This window comes from Zonotrichia leucophrys, chromosome 29 (assembly GCF_028769735.1).
Source record: "Zonotrichia leucophrys gambelii isolate GWCS_2022_RI chromosome 29, RI_Zleu_2.0, whole genome shotgun sequence".
NCBI lineage: Eukaryota > Metazoa > Chordata > Aves > Passeriformes > Passerellidae > Zonotrichia > Zonotrichia leucophrys.
Genome location: NC_088198.1, coordinates 2,522,080 through 2,536,419, shown reverse-complemented (window position 1 = coordinate 2,536,419; position 14,340 = coordinate 2,522,080). Strand labels below are relative to the sequence as shown.

Below are 14,340 nucleotides of genomic sequence, written 5' to 3'. Positions count from 1 at the left end.
ATTGAGGGACTCGGGTCCCTCAATGTAATTAATTATTTAAAAATTATCTCAGTCTATTGGGCTATTGGTATTCCTAGACAGATTTAGATACGTATTATCTAGTAGCTCTATTTATTATGTGTTTATCGTTTATAATGTTGTTATATTCCTTGTGACCTTTTTGTTTATCAAAATATATTATTTGCTATGACTTAACCTGTTAATTGTACGTTTATTAGATAAAAATTGCTTGTGTTGTAGTAATTTAATTAAACTATTATGTATTAAATACTTTTTATTAATTGTTTATTATAAATTTGCTCATTAATTATTGTCCTGTACCCAGGGGTGCAAAGCACAAATTTGGGGTAATTTTCCAGAATATTCCAGAGTTTCCTCTCCAGGTGCGGCTCCCAATTGCTGCTGGTTTATTCCGTTATTAAATTGATTATAATTTAGTTTATTTGCATTGTTATTAAGTAGTATCGTATATTTCACCCTGCTTCCTGCAGCTCATGAACCACAACCTCCCTCATTAATAATTAAAATAACTTAAGTAATTTAAATAATCAAAAACTAGAGTAATTAAAATAATTCGAATTATTAAAATAATTCTTTTTGGGTGGGGCGGCCGCCATGATGGATTGAGGCCGCCATGTTGGATGCGGATGCCGCCATGTTGGACGTAGAGGGCGCCATGTTGGATGTGGCAGCCGCCATGATGGGAGTGGCCGCTTCTCCGTCAGGCCAGGCCGTGTCTCCCGCACTAACCGGACACGCCCCCACCCCACGGCTCCGTCCCGTCCGCTCCAGACCCGCCATCACCCCGGTAACGGCGCCTGAAGCGCCCCCAGCGCGGCCCTGCCCACACTCAAGATGGCGCCGCACTCTGAGGCCTCATCGGAACCTCCAACATGGCGGCGCCCACTGCGGCGCCGTCCGTGACGTCATTCTTGTTCCGGCGCAGACCGGAAGTGGCACCACCACGACCTCCCGGGGCCTTGAGGACCCCCAAATCCCCCCCTATTTCCACCCCCTATTATTTTATTTTTAACACAAAAAACACCACTCGATTTTCTTGAAAAAACCCGAAAAAAAAAGAAAAAAATAGATTTTTTTTATTCCAAGCCCTTTTTTTTTTTTGTTTTGGGGTGGGGTCTCCTCATCGCGGCAGCGGCCGCCGCCCCTTCTTCCTCCTCTTGTGCTTCGTGTCCCCCCTTGGGGGGCCCCCTTGGGTTTGAGGGGGTCCCTGGGGGGGTCCCGCGGCCCCGGGGGGGGCGGGGAAAGCCCCCCCGGGCTCCGGGCCCGGATTTCCCTGGAAAACGCGGGCCAGGAAATCCTGGAGGTCAGCGGGGGTCGGGGGGCTGCCCTTGGGGGGGGCCCTGGGGGGAGAGAGAAAAGGGGTTGGGGTATGGCTGGATGTACCTGGGCACACCTGGATGTACCTGGGCACTGCCTGGGCACACCTGGATGTACCTGGGCACAGCTGGATACACCTGGGCACGCCTGGATGTACCTGGGCACTGCCTGGATGTACCTGGGCACACCTGGGCATTCCCTAGACACCCCCTGGGCACACCTGGATGTACCTGGGTACTGCCTGGATGTACCTGGGTATACCTGGGCACTGCCTGGATGTGCCTGGGCACACCTGGATGTACCTGGGCACACCTGGATACACCTGGGCACACCTGGATGTACCTGGGCACTGCCTGGGCACACCTGGATGTACCTGGGCACACCTGGGCACTGCCTGGATGTACCTGGGCACACCTGGGCATTCCCTAGACACCCCCTGGGCACAGCTGGATGTACCTGGGCACTGCCTGGGCACACCTGGGCACTGCCTGGGCACACCTGGATGTACCTGGGCACACCTGGATACACCTGGGCACTGCCTGGGCACTCCCTGGATGTACCTGGGCACACCTGGGCATTCCCTAGACACCCCCTGGGCACAGCTGGATGTACCTGGGCACTGCCTGGGCACACCTGGATGTACCTGGGCACAGCTGGATGTACCTGGACACCCTTGGGGACACCCCTGGACACTCTGAACACCCTCTGGACATTCCTGGACCCCCCTGGACAACCCCAGGACACCCTCTGGACACCCCAGGACAGCCCCAGGACATCCCTGGACACTTCTGGACACCCTCTGGACACTCTTGGGGACATCCCCAGGACACCCCTGGCCCTGTCGCAGAGACTGACCACTGGTGTCCACCCCCAGGACACCCCTGGACACTCCAGGACACCCCTTGGACATTCCTGGACACCCCCAGGATTTCCATCCAGGAGTGACCACTGCTGTCCAGCCCCTGGACACCCTTGGGGACACCCCCAGGACACCCCAGGACATTCCAGGACACCCCCCCAGCACTGACCGCTGGCGTCCGGCCGGCGTGGCTGTCCTGGCGCCGAAGGACAGGTGGTAGGGGACACGGTGGCTGTCCGGGGAGATGGCCACGCGCTGGCAGCCCGCCCACTCTGGGGACACACAGGGGACATGGTCATGGTGGCACCAGTGACACCCCTGGGATGGTCATGGTGACATCAGAGACCTCAGGGATGGTCATGGTGTCCCTCTGGTCATGGTGACACCAGAGAGATCCCTGAGATGGTGACACCAGAGTCACCTGGGCATGGTGTCCCCTTGGCCATGGTGACACCAGAAGGGTCCCTAGGATGGTCATGGTGTACCCTTGGTCATGGTGGCACCAGAAGGGTCCTTAGGATGGTCATGGTGGCACCAGGGACACCCCAGGGATGGTCATGGTGTCCCCTTGGTCATGGTGACACCAGAGAGATCCCTGAGATGGTGACACCAAAGACATCTGGTCATGGTGTCCCCTTGGTCATGGTGACACCAGAAGGGTCCTTAGGATGGTCATGGTGTCCCCTTGGTCATGGTGACACCAGAAGGGTCCTTAGGATGGTCATGGTGTCCCCTTGGTCATGGTGTCCCCTGGTCATGGTGACACCAGAAGGGTCCTAGGATGGTCATGGTGTCCCTTTGGTCATGGTGACACCAGAGTCAAATGGCATGGTGTCCCTTTGGTCATGGTGACATCAGAAGGGTCCCTAGGATGGTCATGGTGTCCCCTTGGTCATGGTGGCCCTCTGGTCATGGTGACACCAGGGACCCTTGGGATGGCCATGGTCTCCCAGAGTCACCTGGGCATGGTGTCCCCTTGGACATGGGTGACACCAGAGAGATCCCTGAGGATGGTGACACCAAAGTCATCTGGTCATGGTGTCCCCTTGGTCATGGTGACACCAGAAGGGTCCCTAGGATGGTCATGGTGTCCCCTTGGTCATGGTGGCACCAGGGACACCCCAGGGATGGTCATGGTGTCCCTCTGTCATGATGTCCCCTTGGTCATGGTGACACCAGAAGGGTCCCTAGGATGGTCATGGTGTCCCCTTGGTCATGGTGTCCCTCTGGTCATGGTGACACCAGGGACCCTTGGGAAGCCATGGTGTCCCAGAGTCACCTGGGCATGGTGTCCCCTTGGCCATGGTGACATAAGAGAGACCCCCAGGATGGTGACACCAGAGAGGTCCCCCAAGGATGGTCATGGTGTCCCCCGAGTCACCTGGGCATGGTGTCCCCTTGGTCATGGGTGACACCAAACACCCTCAGAGATTGTCATGGTGTCCCCTTGGTCATGGTGACACCAGAGAGACCACCCTGGTTGTGGTGTCCACAGAGACCCCTTGGTCATGGTGACACAAGAGACCCCCAGGGATGGTCATGGTGACATCAGGGACACCCAGTCATGGTGTCCCCAGAGAACTCCTGGGGATGGTCATGGTGTCACCTTGGTCATGGTGACACCAGAGACCCTGGGATGGTCATGGTGACCACCCAGGAGTGACCTGGTCATGGTGTCCCCTTGGTCATGGGTGACACCAGAGGTCCCCAGGATGGTGACACCAGAGAGACCACCCCAGTTATGATGTCCCCAGAGACTCCTTGGTCATGGTGTCCCCCAGAGTGACCTGGGCATGGTGTCCCCTTGGTCATGGTGTCCCCTTGGTCATGGTGACACCAGGGACCCTTGGGATGGCCATGGTCTCCCAGAGTCACCTGGGCATGGTGTCCCCTTGGACATGGTGACATAAGAGAGACCCCCAGGATGGTGACACCAGAGAGGTCCCCAAGGATGGTCATGGTGTCCCCCAGAGTGACCAGGACATGGTGTCCCCTTGGTCATGGGTGACACCAAACACCCTCAGAGATGGTCATGGTGTCCCCTTGGTCATGGTGACACCAGAGAGACCACCCTGGTTGTGGTGTCCCCAGAGACCCCTTGGTCATGGTGACACAAGAGACCCCCAGGGATAGTCATGGTGACATCAGGGACACCCAGTCATGGTGTCCCCAGAGACTCCTGGGGATGGTCGTGGTGTCCCCTTGGTCATGGTGACACCAAAGACCCTGGGATGGTCATGGTGACCACCCAAGAGTGACCTGGTCATGGTGTCCCCTTGGTCATGGTGACACCAGAGAGGTCCCCAGGATGGTGACACCAGAGAGACCACCCAGTTATGATGTCCCCAGAGACTCCTTGGTCATGGTGTCCCCCAGAGTGACCTGGGCATGGTGTCCCCTTGGCCATGGTGACACCAGAAGAGTCCCTAGGAAGGTCATGGTGTCCCCTTGGTCATGGTGGCACCAGGGACACCCCAGGGATGGTCATGGTGTCCCTCTGGTCATGGTGACACCAGGGACCCTTGGGATGGTGTCCCCCAGTCATGATGTCCCTTTGGTCATGGTGACATCAGAAGGGTCCCTAGGATGGTCATGGTGTCCCCTTGGTCATGGTGACACCAGAAGGGTCCCTAAGATGGTCATGGTGTCCCCTTGGTCATGGTGACACCACAGAGACCCCCAGGATGGTGACACCAGAGAGACCACCCCAGTCACGATGTCCCCAGAGACCCTTTGGTCATGGTGTCCCCCAGAGTGACCTGGTCATGGTGTCCCCTTGGTCATGGTGACACCACAGAGACCCCCAGGATGGTGACACCAGAGAGACCACCCTGGTCATGATGTCCCCAGAACCCTTTGGTCATGGTGTCCCCCAGAGTGACCTGGTCATGGTGTCCCCTTGGTCATGGTGACACCAAACACCCTCAGAGGTTGTCATGGTGTCCCCCAGTCATGATGACACCAGAGAGACCACCCTGGTTGTGGTGTCCCCAGAGACCCCTTGGTCATGGTGACACAAGAGACCCCCAGGGATGGTCATGGTGACATCAGGGACACCCAGTCATGGTGTCCCCAGAGACCCCTTGGTCATGGTGTCCCCTTGGTCATGGTGACACCAGAGAGGTCCCCAAGGATGGTGACACCAGAGAGACCATCCCAGTTATGATGTCCCCAGAGACCCCTTGGTCATGGTGACACCAGAGCGGTCCCCAGGATGGTGAGACGAGGGACCCCTGGTCATGGTCATGGTGTCCCCTTGGTCATGGTGACACCAGAGAGACCACCCCGGTCATGATGTCCCCCAGAGACCCCTTGGTCATGGTGTCCCCCAGAGTGACCTGGTCATAGTGTCCCCTTGGTCATGGTGACACCAGAGCGGTCCCCAGGATGGTGACACCAGAGAGACCACCCCAGTTATGATGTCCCCAGAGACCCCTTGGTCATGGTGACACCACAGAGTGACCGGGTCATGGTGTCCCCTTGGCCATGGTGACACCAGAGAGACCACCCTGGTCATGATGTCCCCAGAGACCCCTTGGTCATGGTGTCCCCCAGTCATGGTGTCCCCTTGGTCATGGTGACACCAGAGAGGTCCCCAGGATGGTGAGACGAGGGACCCCTGGTCATGGTCATGGTGTCCCCTTGGTCATGGTGACACCAGAGCGGTCCCCAGGATGGTGACACCAGAGACACCACCCCAGTTATGATGTCCCCAGAGACCCCTTGGTCATGGTGACACCACAGAGACCCCCAGGATGGTGACCCCAGGGACCCCCCGGGGACCTGTCCCCCCCCGTTCTCTGTGTGTCACCCCCGTCTCCGTGGCCGTGTCCCCCCAGGTGTCCCCTCACCGGTGACGTCGTAGACGTGGCCGTCCATGCGGGCCAGGTAGGTGACCTTGAGGCCCATCAGGCTGGACTCTGCCCACAGGTCACCTTCTTCGGCCGCGTGCCACCCCCCGCACGGGCCACACCAGCGGCCGGCGCGCGGGTCCCTGTCCAGCGGGAACCGCCTGCGGGGACACGGGGACAGTGGGGACACTGGGACACCCACAGGGACATGGGGACATGGGGACACCCCCAGGGACATGGGGACACCCACAGGGACACTGGGACACCCACAGGGACATTGGGGACATGGGGACACCCCAAGGGACACTGGGGACATGGGGACACCCCCAGGCCACACCAGCGGCCGGCGCGCGGGTCCCTGTCCAGCGGGAACCGCCTGCGGGGACACGGGGACAGTGGGGACACTGGGACACACCCAGGGACACTGGGACACCCACAGGGACACTGGGGACACCCACGGGGACACTGGGACACCCCCAGGGACATTGGGGACACCCACAGGGACACTGTGACACCCCCAGGGACATTGGGGACAGTGAGGACATGGGGACACCCCCAGGGACATGGGGACACTGGGACACCCCAGGGACATGGGGACACTGTGTGACACCCACAGGGACATTGGGGACACTGCGACACCCAGGGACATTGGGGACAGTGGGGACACTGAGACACTCCAGGGACATTGGGGACACCCACAGGGACATTGGGGACACTGTGACATCCCAGGGACATTGGGGACACTGTGACACCCACAGGAACACTGTGACACCCCAGGGACATTGGGGACACCCACAGGGACACTGTGACATCCACAGGGACATTGGGGACACTGGGACACCCCAGGGACACTGGGACACCCCAGGGACATTGGGGACACCCCCAGGGACATTGGGGACACTGGGACACCCCCAGGGACACTGTGACACCCACAGGGACATTGGGGACAGTGAGGACATGGGGACACCCCCAGGGACATTGGGGACACTGTGTGACACCTCAGGGACACTGGGACACACCCAGGGACATTGGGGACACTGTGACACCCCCAGGGACATTGGGGACACTGGGATACCCCCAGGGACATGGGGACACTGGGACACCCCAGGGACATTGGGGACATGGGGACACCCCCAGGCCACACCAGCAGCCACTGTGCGGGTCCCTGTCCAGCGGGGACATTGGGGACACTGTGACACCCCAGGGACATTGGGGACACTGGGACACCCCCAGGGACATTGGGGCCACCATGACACCTCCAGTGACACAGTGAGACCCCCAGGACACAGTGTCACCCCAATCCTCCAGGACATGTCACACCATGTCCCCCCCAGTGCTGTCCCCACTGTCCCCACTATCCCCAGTGTCCCTGCTGTCCCCATTGTCCTCACCGTCCCACAGTGTCCCCACTATCCCCAGTGTCCCTGCTGTCCCCATTGTCCTCACTGTCCCCATTGTCCCTACAGTGCCACCACTATCCTCACTGTCCCCACTGTCCCAGGTGTCCCCATTGTCCCTGCAGTGTCCCTGCTGTCCCTGCACTGTCCCAGGTGTCCCACAGTGTCCCCACTGTCCCTGCAGTGTCCCAGGAGTCCCACAGTGTCCCCACTGTCCCTGCAGTGTCCCAGGTGTCCCCACAGTGTCCCCACTGTCCCCAAGGTGTCCCACATTGTCCCCACGGTGTCACAGGTGTCCCACAGTGTCCCCACTGTCCCCATAGTGTCCCATTGTCCCTGCAGTGTCCCCACTGTCACCGCAGTGTCCCTGCTGTCCCCACTGTCCCAGGTGTCCCCACGGTGTCCCAGGTGTCCCTGCAGTGTCCCAGCTGTCCCCACAGTGTCCCCAAGGTGTCCCCACCTGTGGCGCCCCCCGCAGCGGGTGCAGCCCATGGCGTCCCTGTTATCCCCATTGTCCCTGCTGTCCCTACTGTCACAGGTGTCCCACAGTGTCCCCACTGTCCCTGCAGTGTCCCAGGTGTCCCACAGTGCCCCCATTGTCCCCACGGTGTCCCACAGTGTCCCCAAGGTGTCCCCACCTGTGGCGCCCCCACACCAGGTGCAGCCCAGGCGTCCATGGCGTCCCAACTGTCCAGTGTTCTCACTGTCCCGCTGTCCCTGCATGTGTCCCCATTGTCCCTCCAGTGTCACAGGTGTCCCCACAGTGTCCCCATTGTCCCTTCTGTCCCCATTGTCCCCACAGTGTCCCCATTGTCCCTGCAGTGTCCCAGGTGTCCCACAGTGTCCCCACTGTCCCCACCTGTGGCGCCCCCCACACCGGGTGCAGCCCATGGCGTCCATGGCGTCCCAACTGTCCCAGTGTCCTGCACTGTCCCCGCTGTCCCTGCAGTGTCCCCATTGTCCCCACAGTGTCCCAGGTGTCCCCACAGTGTCCCCATTGTCCCTGCAGTGTCCCAGGTGTCCCCACGGTGTCACAGGTGTCCCACAGTGTCCCCACAGTGTCCCCATTGTCCCCACCTGTGGCGCCCCCCGCAGCGGGTGCAGCCCATGGCGTCCCTGTTATCCCCATTGTCCCTGCTGTCCCCACTGTCCCAGGTGTCCCCACAGTGTCCCCATTGTCCCTGCACTGTCCCCATTGTCCCTGCAGTGTCCCAGGAGTCCCACAGTATCCCCGCTGTCCCTGCAGTGTCCCTGCTGTCCCCATAGTGTCCCCATTGTCCCCACCTGTGGTGCCCCCCGCAGCGGGTGCAGCCCCTGGCATCCATGGCGTCCCAACTGTCCCAGTGTCCTGCACTGTCCCCACTGTCCCTGCAGTGTCCCAGGTGTCCCTACAGTGTCCCCATTGTTCCCACAGTGTCCCAGGTGTCCCACAGTGTCCCCACAGTGTCCCCATTGTCCCCACCTGTGGCGCCCCCCGCAGCGGGTGCAGCCCATGGCGTCCATGGCGTCCCTGAGCTCCTCCTGCAGCCGCCCCAGGAACGCGCCCAGCGCCCGCGCCAGCTCCCCCTGCGCCAGCTGCTTCCTGGGACACAAAAACGGGAATTAATACCCAAAATTGGAATATACCCAAAATTGGAATTACAACCCAAAAATGGAATTGGAACACAAATATGGAATTGGAACAAATAGAGATTGGAACTTCAAAATGGAACGACAGCCCAGGAACGTGCCCAGGCCTGCGCCAGCTCCCCTGCGCAGCTGCTTCCTGCACCCAAATATGGAATAATACCCAAAATATGGAATTAGTACCCAAACATGGAATTACAACCCAAAATATGAATTGGAACCAAAAGGAGTTGGAACTTCAAAAATGGAACGACAGCCCCAGGACGCGCCCAGTGGCCGCGCCACTCCCCGCGCCAGTGCTTCCTGACACAAAGGAATTAATACCCAAAATACGGGATTGGAACCCAAAACATGGGATTGGAACCCCAGGAAATGGGATTGGAACACAAAATATGGGATTTATAAACAAAAAAATGGGATTTAAACCCATTAAAATGGGAGTGACAGGCCCAGGAAATGCGCCCAGGGCCCGTGCCAGCTCCCCCTGCGCCAGCTGCTTCCTGGGACACAAAAACGGGAATTAATGCCCAAAATACGGAAATTGAAACCCAAAATATGGAATTGGAACCCAAAATATGGAATTGGAACACAAAATAGGGGATTGGAACCTCAAAAAATGGGAATGACAGCCCCAAAAACGCGCCCAGCGCCCGTGCCAGCTCCCCCTGCGCCAGCTGCTTCCTGCGACACAAAAACGGGAATTAATACCCAAAATACGGAAATTGGAACCCAAAATATGGGATTGGCACCCCAAATACAGGATTGGCACCCCAAAACCTGGATTCTGCACCCAAACAGGGAATTAATACCAATACGGATGGAACCAAATATGGATTGGCACCCCAAATAAGATTGGCACCCAAACCTGGGATTCTGCACCCAAAACCGGAGGTTCCCGCTGCCCTGAAACCAAAATCCCCACCCAGGATTCCCACCCCAAAACCCGGGATCCTCACCCCAAAATATGTGATTTACACCCCAAAATCTGACATTTGCGCCCCAAAATTCGGTATTTTCACCCCAAACTCACGCCTGGTACTCGCGCCGCCTCTCGGGGCTGCTCACCCTCTCCCAGCCCACCCCATAACCGGGATTTACACCCCAAAATATGGGATTTCCACCCCAAAACCCAGGATTCCCACCCCAAAATTTGTGATTTACACCCCAAAATATGGGATTTCCACCCCAAAACCCAGGATTCCCAACCCAAAATTTGTGATTTACACCCCAAAATATGGGATTTCCACCCCAAAACCCAGGATTCCCACCCCAAAACCCAGGATTCCCAACCCAAAATTTGTGATTTACACCCCAAAATATGACATTTACACCCCAAAACCCAGGATTCCCACCCAATTGTGATTACACCAAAATATGGATTTCACCCAATCAGATTTCACCCCAAATCTGATTTTACCCCCAAACCGATCACCCAAAATTTGTCATTACACCCAAAATTGGGTATTTTCACCCCAAACTCACGCCTGGTACTCGCGCCGCCTCTCGGGGCTGCTCACCCTCTCCCAGCCCGCCCGCAGCACCTTGAACGCCGCCTCCGCCCGGGGGTCGCGGCTTTTATCGGGGTGCACCTGCCGAGACACGACCCTCGATGTGCCCAAAACGTCCCCAAAGTGTCCCCCCAACCCCTCAGGGATGTCCCCAACACCCACCAGCACCGCCAGCCTCCGGTAGGCCCTGCGCAGCTCCGCGTCCGTGGCCGTGGGCTCCACGCCGAGCACCCGGAACGGATCCAGCTCCTCCTCCTCGGCCACCTGGGCCATTGTCACCAAACGTGTCACCTCCTCGTCGCTGTCACCACCCCGGTGGCTCGCCCGGGGCTGGAAACGCTCGGCCAGCAGCTCCCGGGAGCGGCGGAGCCCCGTGGAGGCGGCGCGGAGGAAGGAGCGGAGGAGGAGGAGGAGGAGGAAGAGCAGCGCAAGGAGAGCGCCGAGGAGGCGCAGGCACAGCGCGACCCCCGCCCGGGCCGCCCGCAGGGACCCGCGGTGTCCCCTCGCCGTGGTGGCACCGGGGATGTCGTGGAGGTGGCGGTGTGGTCGGGGGTCGCCGGGGGGCTCCGGGGCTCGGCGGTGGCGGCAGCCGAGGCCGCAAGGGAGGTCCCGGGAGGGGCTCGGGGGAGAGGCCGGGGGGCACCGGCAGCTGCAGCGACCCCCGGGGGTGGGGACATTGCTGGGGTTGGGGACACCCTCAGGGTTGGGGACACTCCCGGAGTTGGGGACATCCCCGGAGTTGGGGACACCCTCAGGACCGGGGATAGTCCCAGAGTTGGGGACACCCTCAGGGTTGGGGACACCCTCAGGGCTGGGGGTCCCAGGTTTGGGGACATTCCTGGGGCTGGGGACACCCTCAGGGCTGGAGACAGTCTCGGTGTTGGGGACACCCTCAGGATTGGGGACACTCCCGGATTTGGGGACAGTCCTGGAAATGGGGACACCCCCGGGGTTGGGGACACTCCCGGGCCCGGGGACAGCAATGTCGCGCTCGCCGCTCCCTTCGTCCTCGCCCCCCGCCGTGCCGGTGCCGGTACCGATGGTGGCACCGGGGCCGCGGCCGCAGCTCCCGTTCCAGGCGGCGCTGGAGCCCCCCCCGGGCCCGCTGCCCCCGGGCGGCGCCTCCCGGTACCGGGGCCGCTCCATCGTTCTGGGCTTAGGTCACGGCCATCCCTGGGAACAGAGGGGACAGCGGGGTCAGCACCCAGGGAGCGGCACCGCGACCCCCGAACCGAGCCCTGGGACCCCCAGAACGGCACCGGGACCCCCCCCAGATGGACCCGGGACCCCCGAACCGAGCCCTGGGACCCTCCGGAATGGATCCGGGACCCTCAAGAACGGCACCGGGACCCCCCCCAGATGGCCCCGGGACTCTCAGAATGAACCTGGAACCCCCCGAAAGGGATCCGGGACCTTCCGAACGGCCCCGGGGAGCACAGAATGGCCCCGGGACCCCCCCAGAACGGCACCGGGACGCCGGAACCGAGCCCCGGGACCCTCTGAGCCACAACGGGACCCCCGTAGCGAGTCCCGGGACCCCCGAACGGCCCTGGGGATCCCAGAATGGCCCCGGGACCCTCAGAACGGCCCCCGGGACCCGGGGATCCCCTGATCAACCCCCGCGACGGCCCCGGGAACCTCGAAATCCGGCCCCGGGGATCTCCTGGATGGAACCGGGAGCCCCGAACCGGTCCTGGGATCCCCCGGACGCTCGGAGCCCCGGTACCGGGGGGATTCGGAGGTGGTTCCGGGAGATTCGGGGCTCACCACGCCGGTAGCGGGGGGGTTCGAGTCTAGTTTTGGGGTGTTCCGGACTCACCACGCCGGTACCGGCGGGGGGGGGGGGGGTCACGCCGCCGCCCCCCCCCGGGTCCCCTCACGGCCGCACTTCCGCTTTCCGCCCGCCGCCGCGCTGGCCACGCCCACTTCCGGGGTGGGGCAGCACGCTCGAGTGGAGCGCGGCGCACTCCTTAAAAGGAAATGGCCACGCCTCCTCATCGGCATGAGCCTGTCCTTAAATGGTGCGACCACGCCCCTTAAAGTATTGGCAACACCCTCTAAATCTGCATAGCCACGCCCCTTAAATGGTTAGAAGCACGCCTTTTAAAGGGGCAACGCCGCAGTCCCAGCACCGCGGTGGGACCCAGGGCTCCCAGTTCCTCCCAGTGCCCACCAGTGCCCCGAGTGCCCCCTTCCAGTGCCCCCAGTTCCTCCCAGTTCCTCCCAGTGCCCCCTCCCAGTTGCTCCCATTCCCCTCCTCCCAGGGCTCTCAGTACCCACCAGTGCCTCAAATGCCCCTTCCCAGTTCTCCCAGTTCCCCCTCCCAGTTCTCCCAGTCTGGGCTCTCTCCTGTACCCTCTTCAATCCAATCCCCCCAGGATCCCCCTCAGGACCCCCCAAACTCCTCTGGGACCCCCCAAAATCCTCCCCAGGAACCCCCAAATTCCCCTGGGACCCCCAAACCCCCCCTGGGACCCCCCAAAATCCCCCTCTGGGGCCCCCCCAAATCCTCCCCAGGACCCCCCCAAACACCCCCAGGACCCCCAAGTCCCCCCTCAAAGCCCCCCAAACCCCTCTGGGACCCCCAAAATCCTCCCCAGGACTCCCCCAAACCCCTCTGGGACCCCCCAAAATCCCCCCAGGACCCCCCAAATCCTCCCCAGGACCCCCCCAAACCCCCCAAATCCTCCCCAGGACCCCCCAAATCCCCCTCTGGGACCCCCCCAAAATCCCCCCAGGACCCCCCAAATCCCCCCAGGCCCCCCCAAACACCCCGACCCCCATTCAGTCACTGATTTTTTTTTTTTATTCCTCCACCGTTCTGAAAAACGAAGCAAAAAAAGACAAAAAAGAGAAAATTTGGGGAGGGGGCGGCGACACAGAGAGGGGGGAGGGGCACGGGGGGAGGGGGGCACGGCCCCGTTTTTTGTGGTTTTTCACCCCAGTTTTAAATCCCGTTAAAAAGAGGGAGAGAAGTCGGGATGAAGGACGCGGAAAGAAAAAAAAAAAGGAATAAAATTAGGGGAAAAATTAAATGAAATGGAGAAAAAAATGAAAATAAAAAATTGAAAAGAAAAAAACAAAATAAAATCAAAAGAAACAAAACAAAATTTAAAAGAAACAAAAAAAGAAACGAAAATAAATCAGTAAATAAAATAATAAAAATAATAAAATAAAAGAAAAATAAAAGAAAAAAGAAAAGAAAATAATAAAAATAAAATAAACAAAAACTAAATAAAAATAAAACAAAACAAAAATTAAATTAAAATAAAATAAGCCAAAAAAAGGAGAAAATTAAAATAAAGGAATCAAAAAATCAATCAAATCAAATCAACCAAAAAATCAAGAAAATTAAACCAAGAAAAATTAAAATGAAAAAAAAATGAAAATTTAAAAGAAAATAACAGAAAAAAACATAAAATAAAACAAAACAAAATAATAAAGGAAAAAAATAAACAAAATAAAACAAAATTAAACAAAATTAAATAAAGGAAAATAAATTGAAGCAAAACAAAGAAAGTAAAACAAATAAAACAAAACAAAATAAAATCAAATAAAGCAAAATCAAATAAAGTAAAACAAAATAAAGTAAAATAAAATGAATCAAAATGAAATAAAGTGAAATAAAATAAAATAAAAAAATAAAAATAAAATAAAGCAAATAAATCAAATAAAATGAAATAAAATAAAGAAAAATAAAATGAAATTAAATGAAACTAAATTAAACCAAAGTAAAATAAAATGAAATAAAATAAAAATAA

At 58.0% G+C, this 14,340-nt stretch overlaps 1 protein-coding gene across 2 annotated transcripts; it reads right to left on the bottom strand.

Annotated features, from left to right (window-relative positions):
• Positions 1 to 1,082: 1,082 nt before the first annotated feature.
• On the bottom strand, positions 1,083 to 12,458 carry DNAJC14 (DnaJ heat shock protein family (Hsp40) member C14). 2 transcript variants are annotated; one of them, XM_064734850.1, is made up of 7 exons: positions 12,399 to 12,458; positions 10,742 to 11,752; positions 10,554 to 10,660; positions 8,908 to 9,027; positions 6,049 to 6,209; positions 2,367 to 2,469; positions 1,083 to 1,361 (listed from the first exon to the last, which is right to left on the bottom strand). In XM_064734850.1, the coding sequence occupies exons 2-7, from the start codon at positions 11,723 to 11,725 to the stop codon at positions 1,142 to 1,144; spliced, it is 1,695 nt and encodes a 564-aa protein (XP_064590920.1). In that variant the 5' UTR covers positions 11,726 to 11,752; positions 12,399 to 12,458; the 3' UTR covers positions 1,083 to 1,141. The 2 variants fall into 2 exon arrangements, with proteins under 2 accessions (XP_064590920.1, XP_064590919.1); XM_064734849.1 differs by having other exon boundaries at positions 12,347 to 12,404.
• Positions 12,459 to 14,340: the final 1,882 nt, after the last annotated feature.

Coding starts and splice junctions, on each gene's coding strand:
- DNAJC14 (XM_064734850.1), bottom strand. CDS start 11,725: ATGGAGCGGCCCCGGTACCGGGAGGCGCCGCCCGGGGGCAGCGGGCCC. Junction 6,210..8,907: donor CGCTGCGGGGGGCGCCACAG/GTGGGGACAATG, acceptor GTGTCCCCGCAG/GCGGTTCCCGCTGGACAGGG. Junction 1,362..2,366: donor ACGCCGGCCGGACGCCAGCG/GTCAGTGCTGGG, acceptor CTCTCCCCCCAG/GGCCCCCCCCAAGGGCAGCC.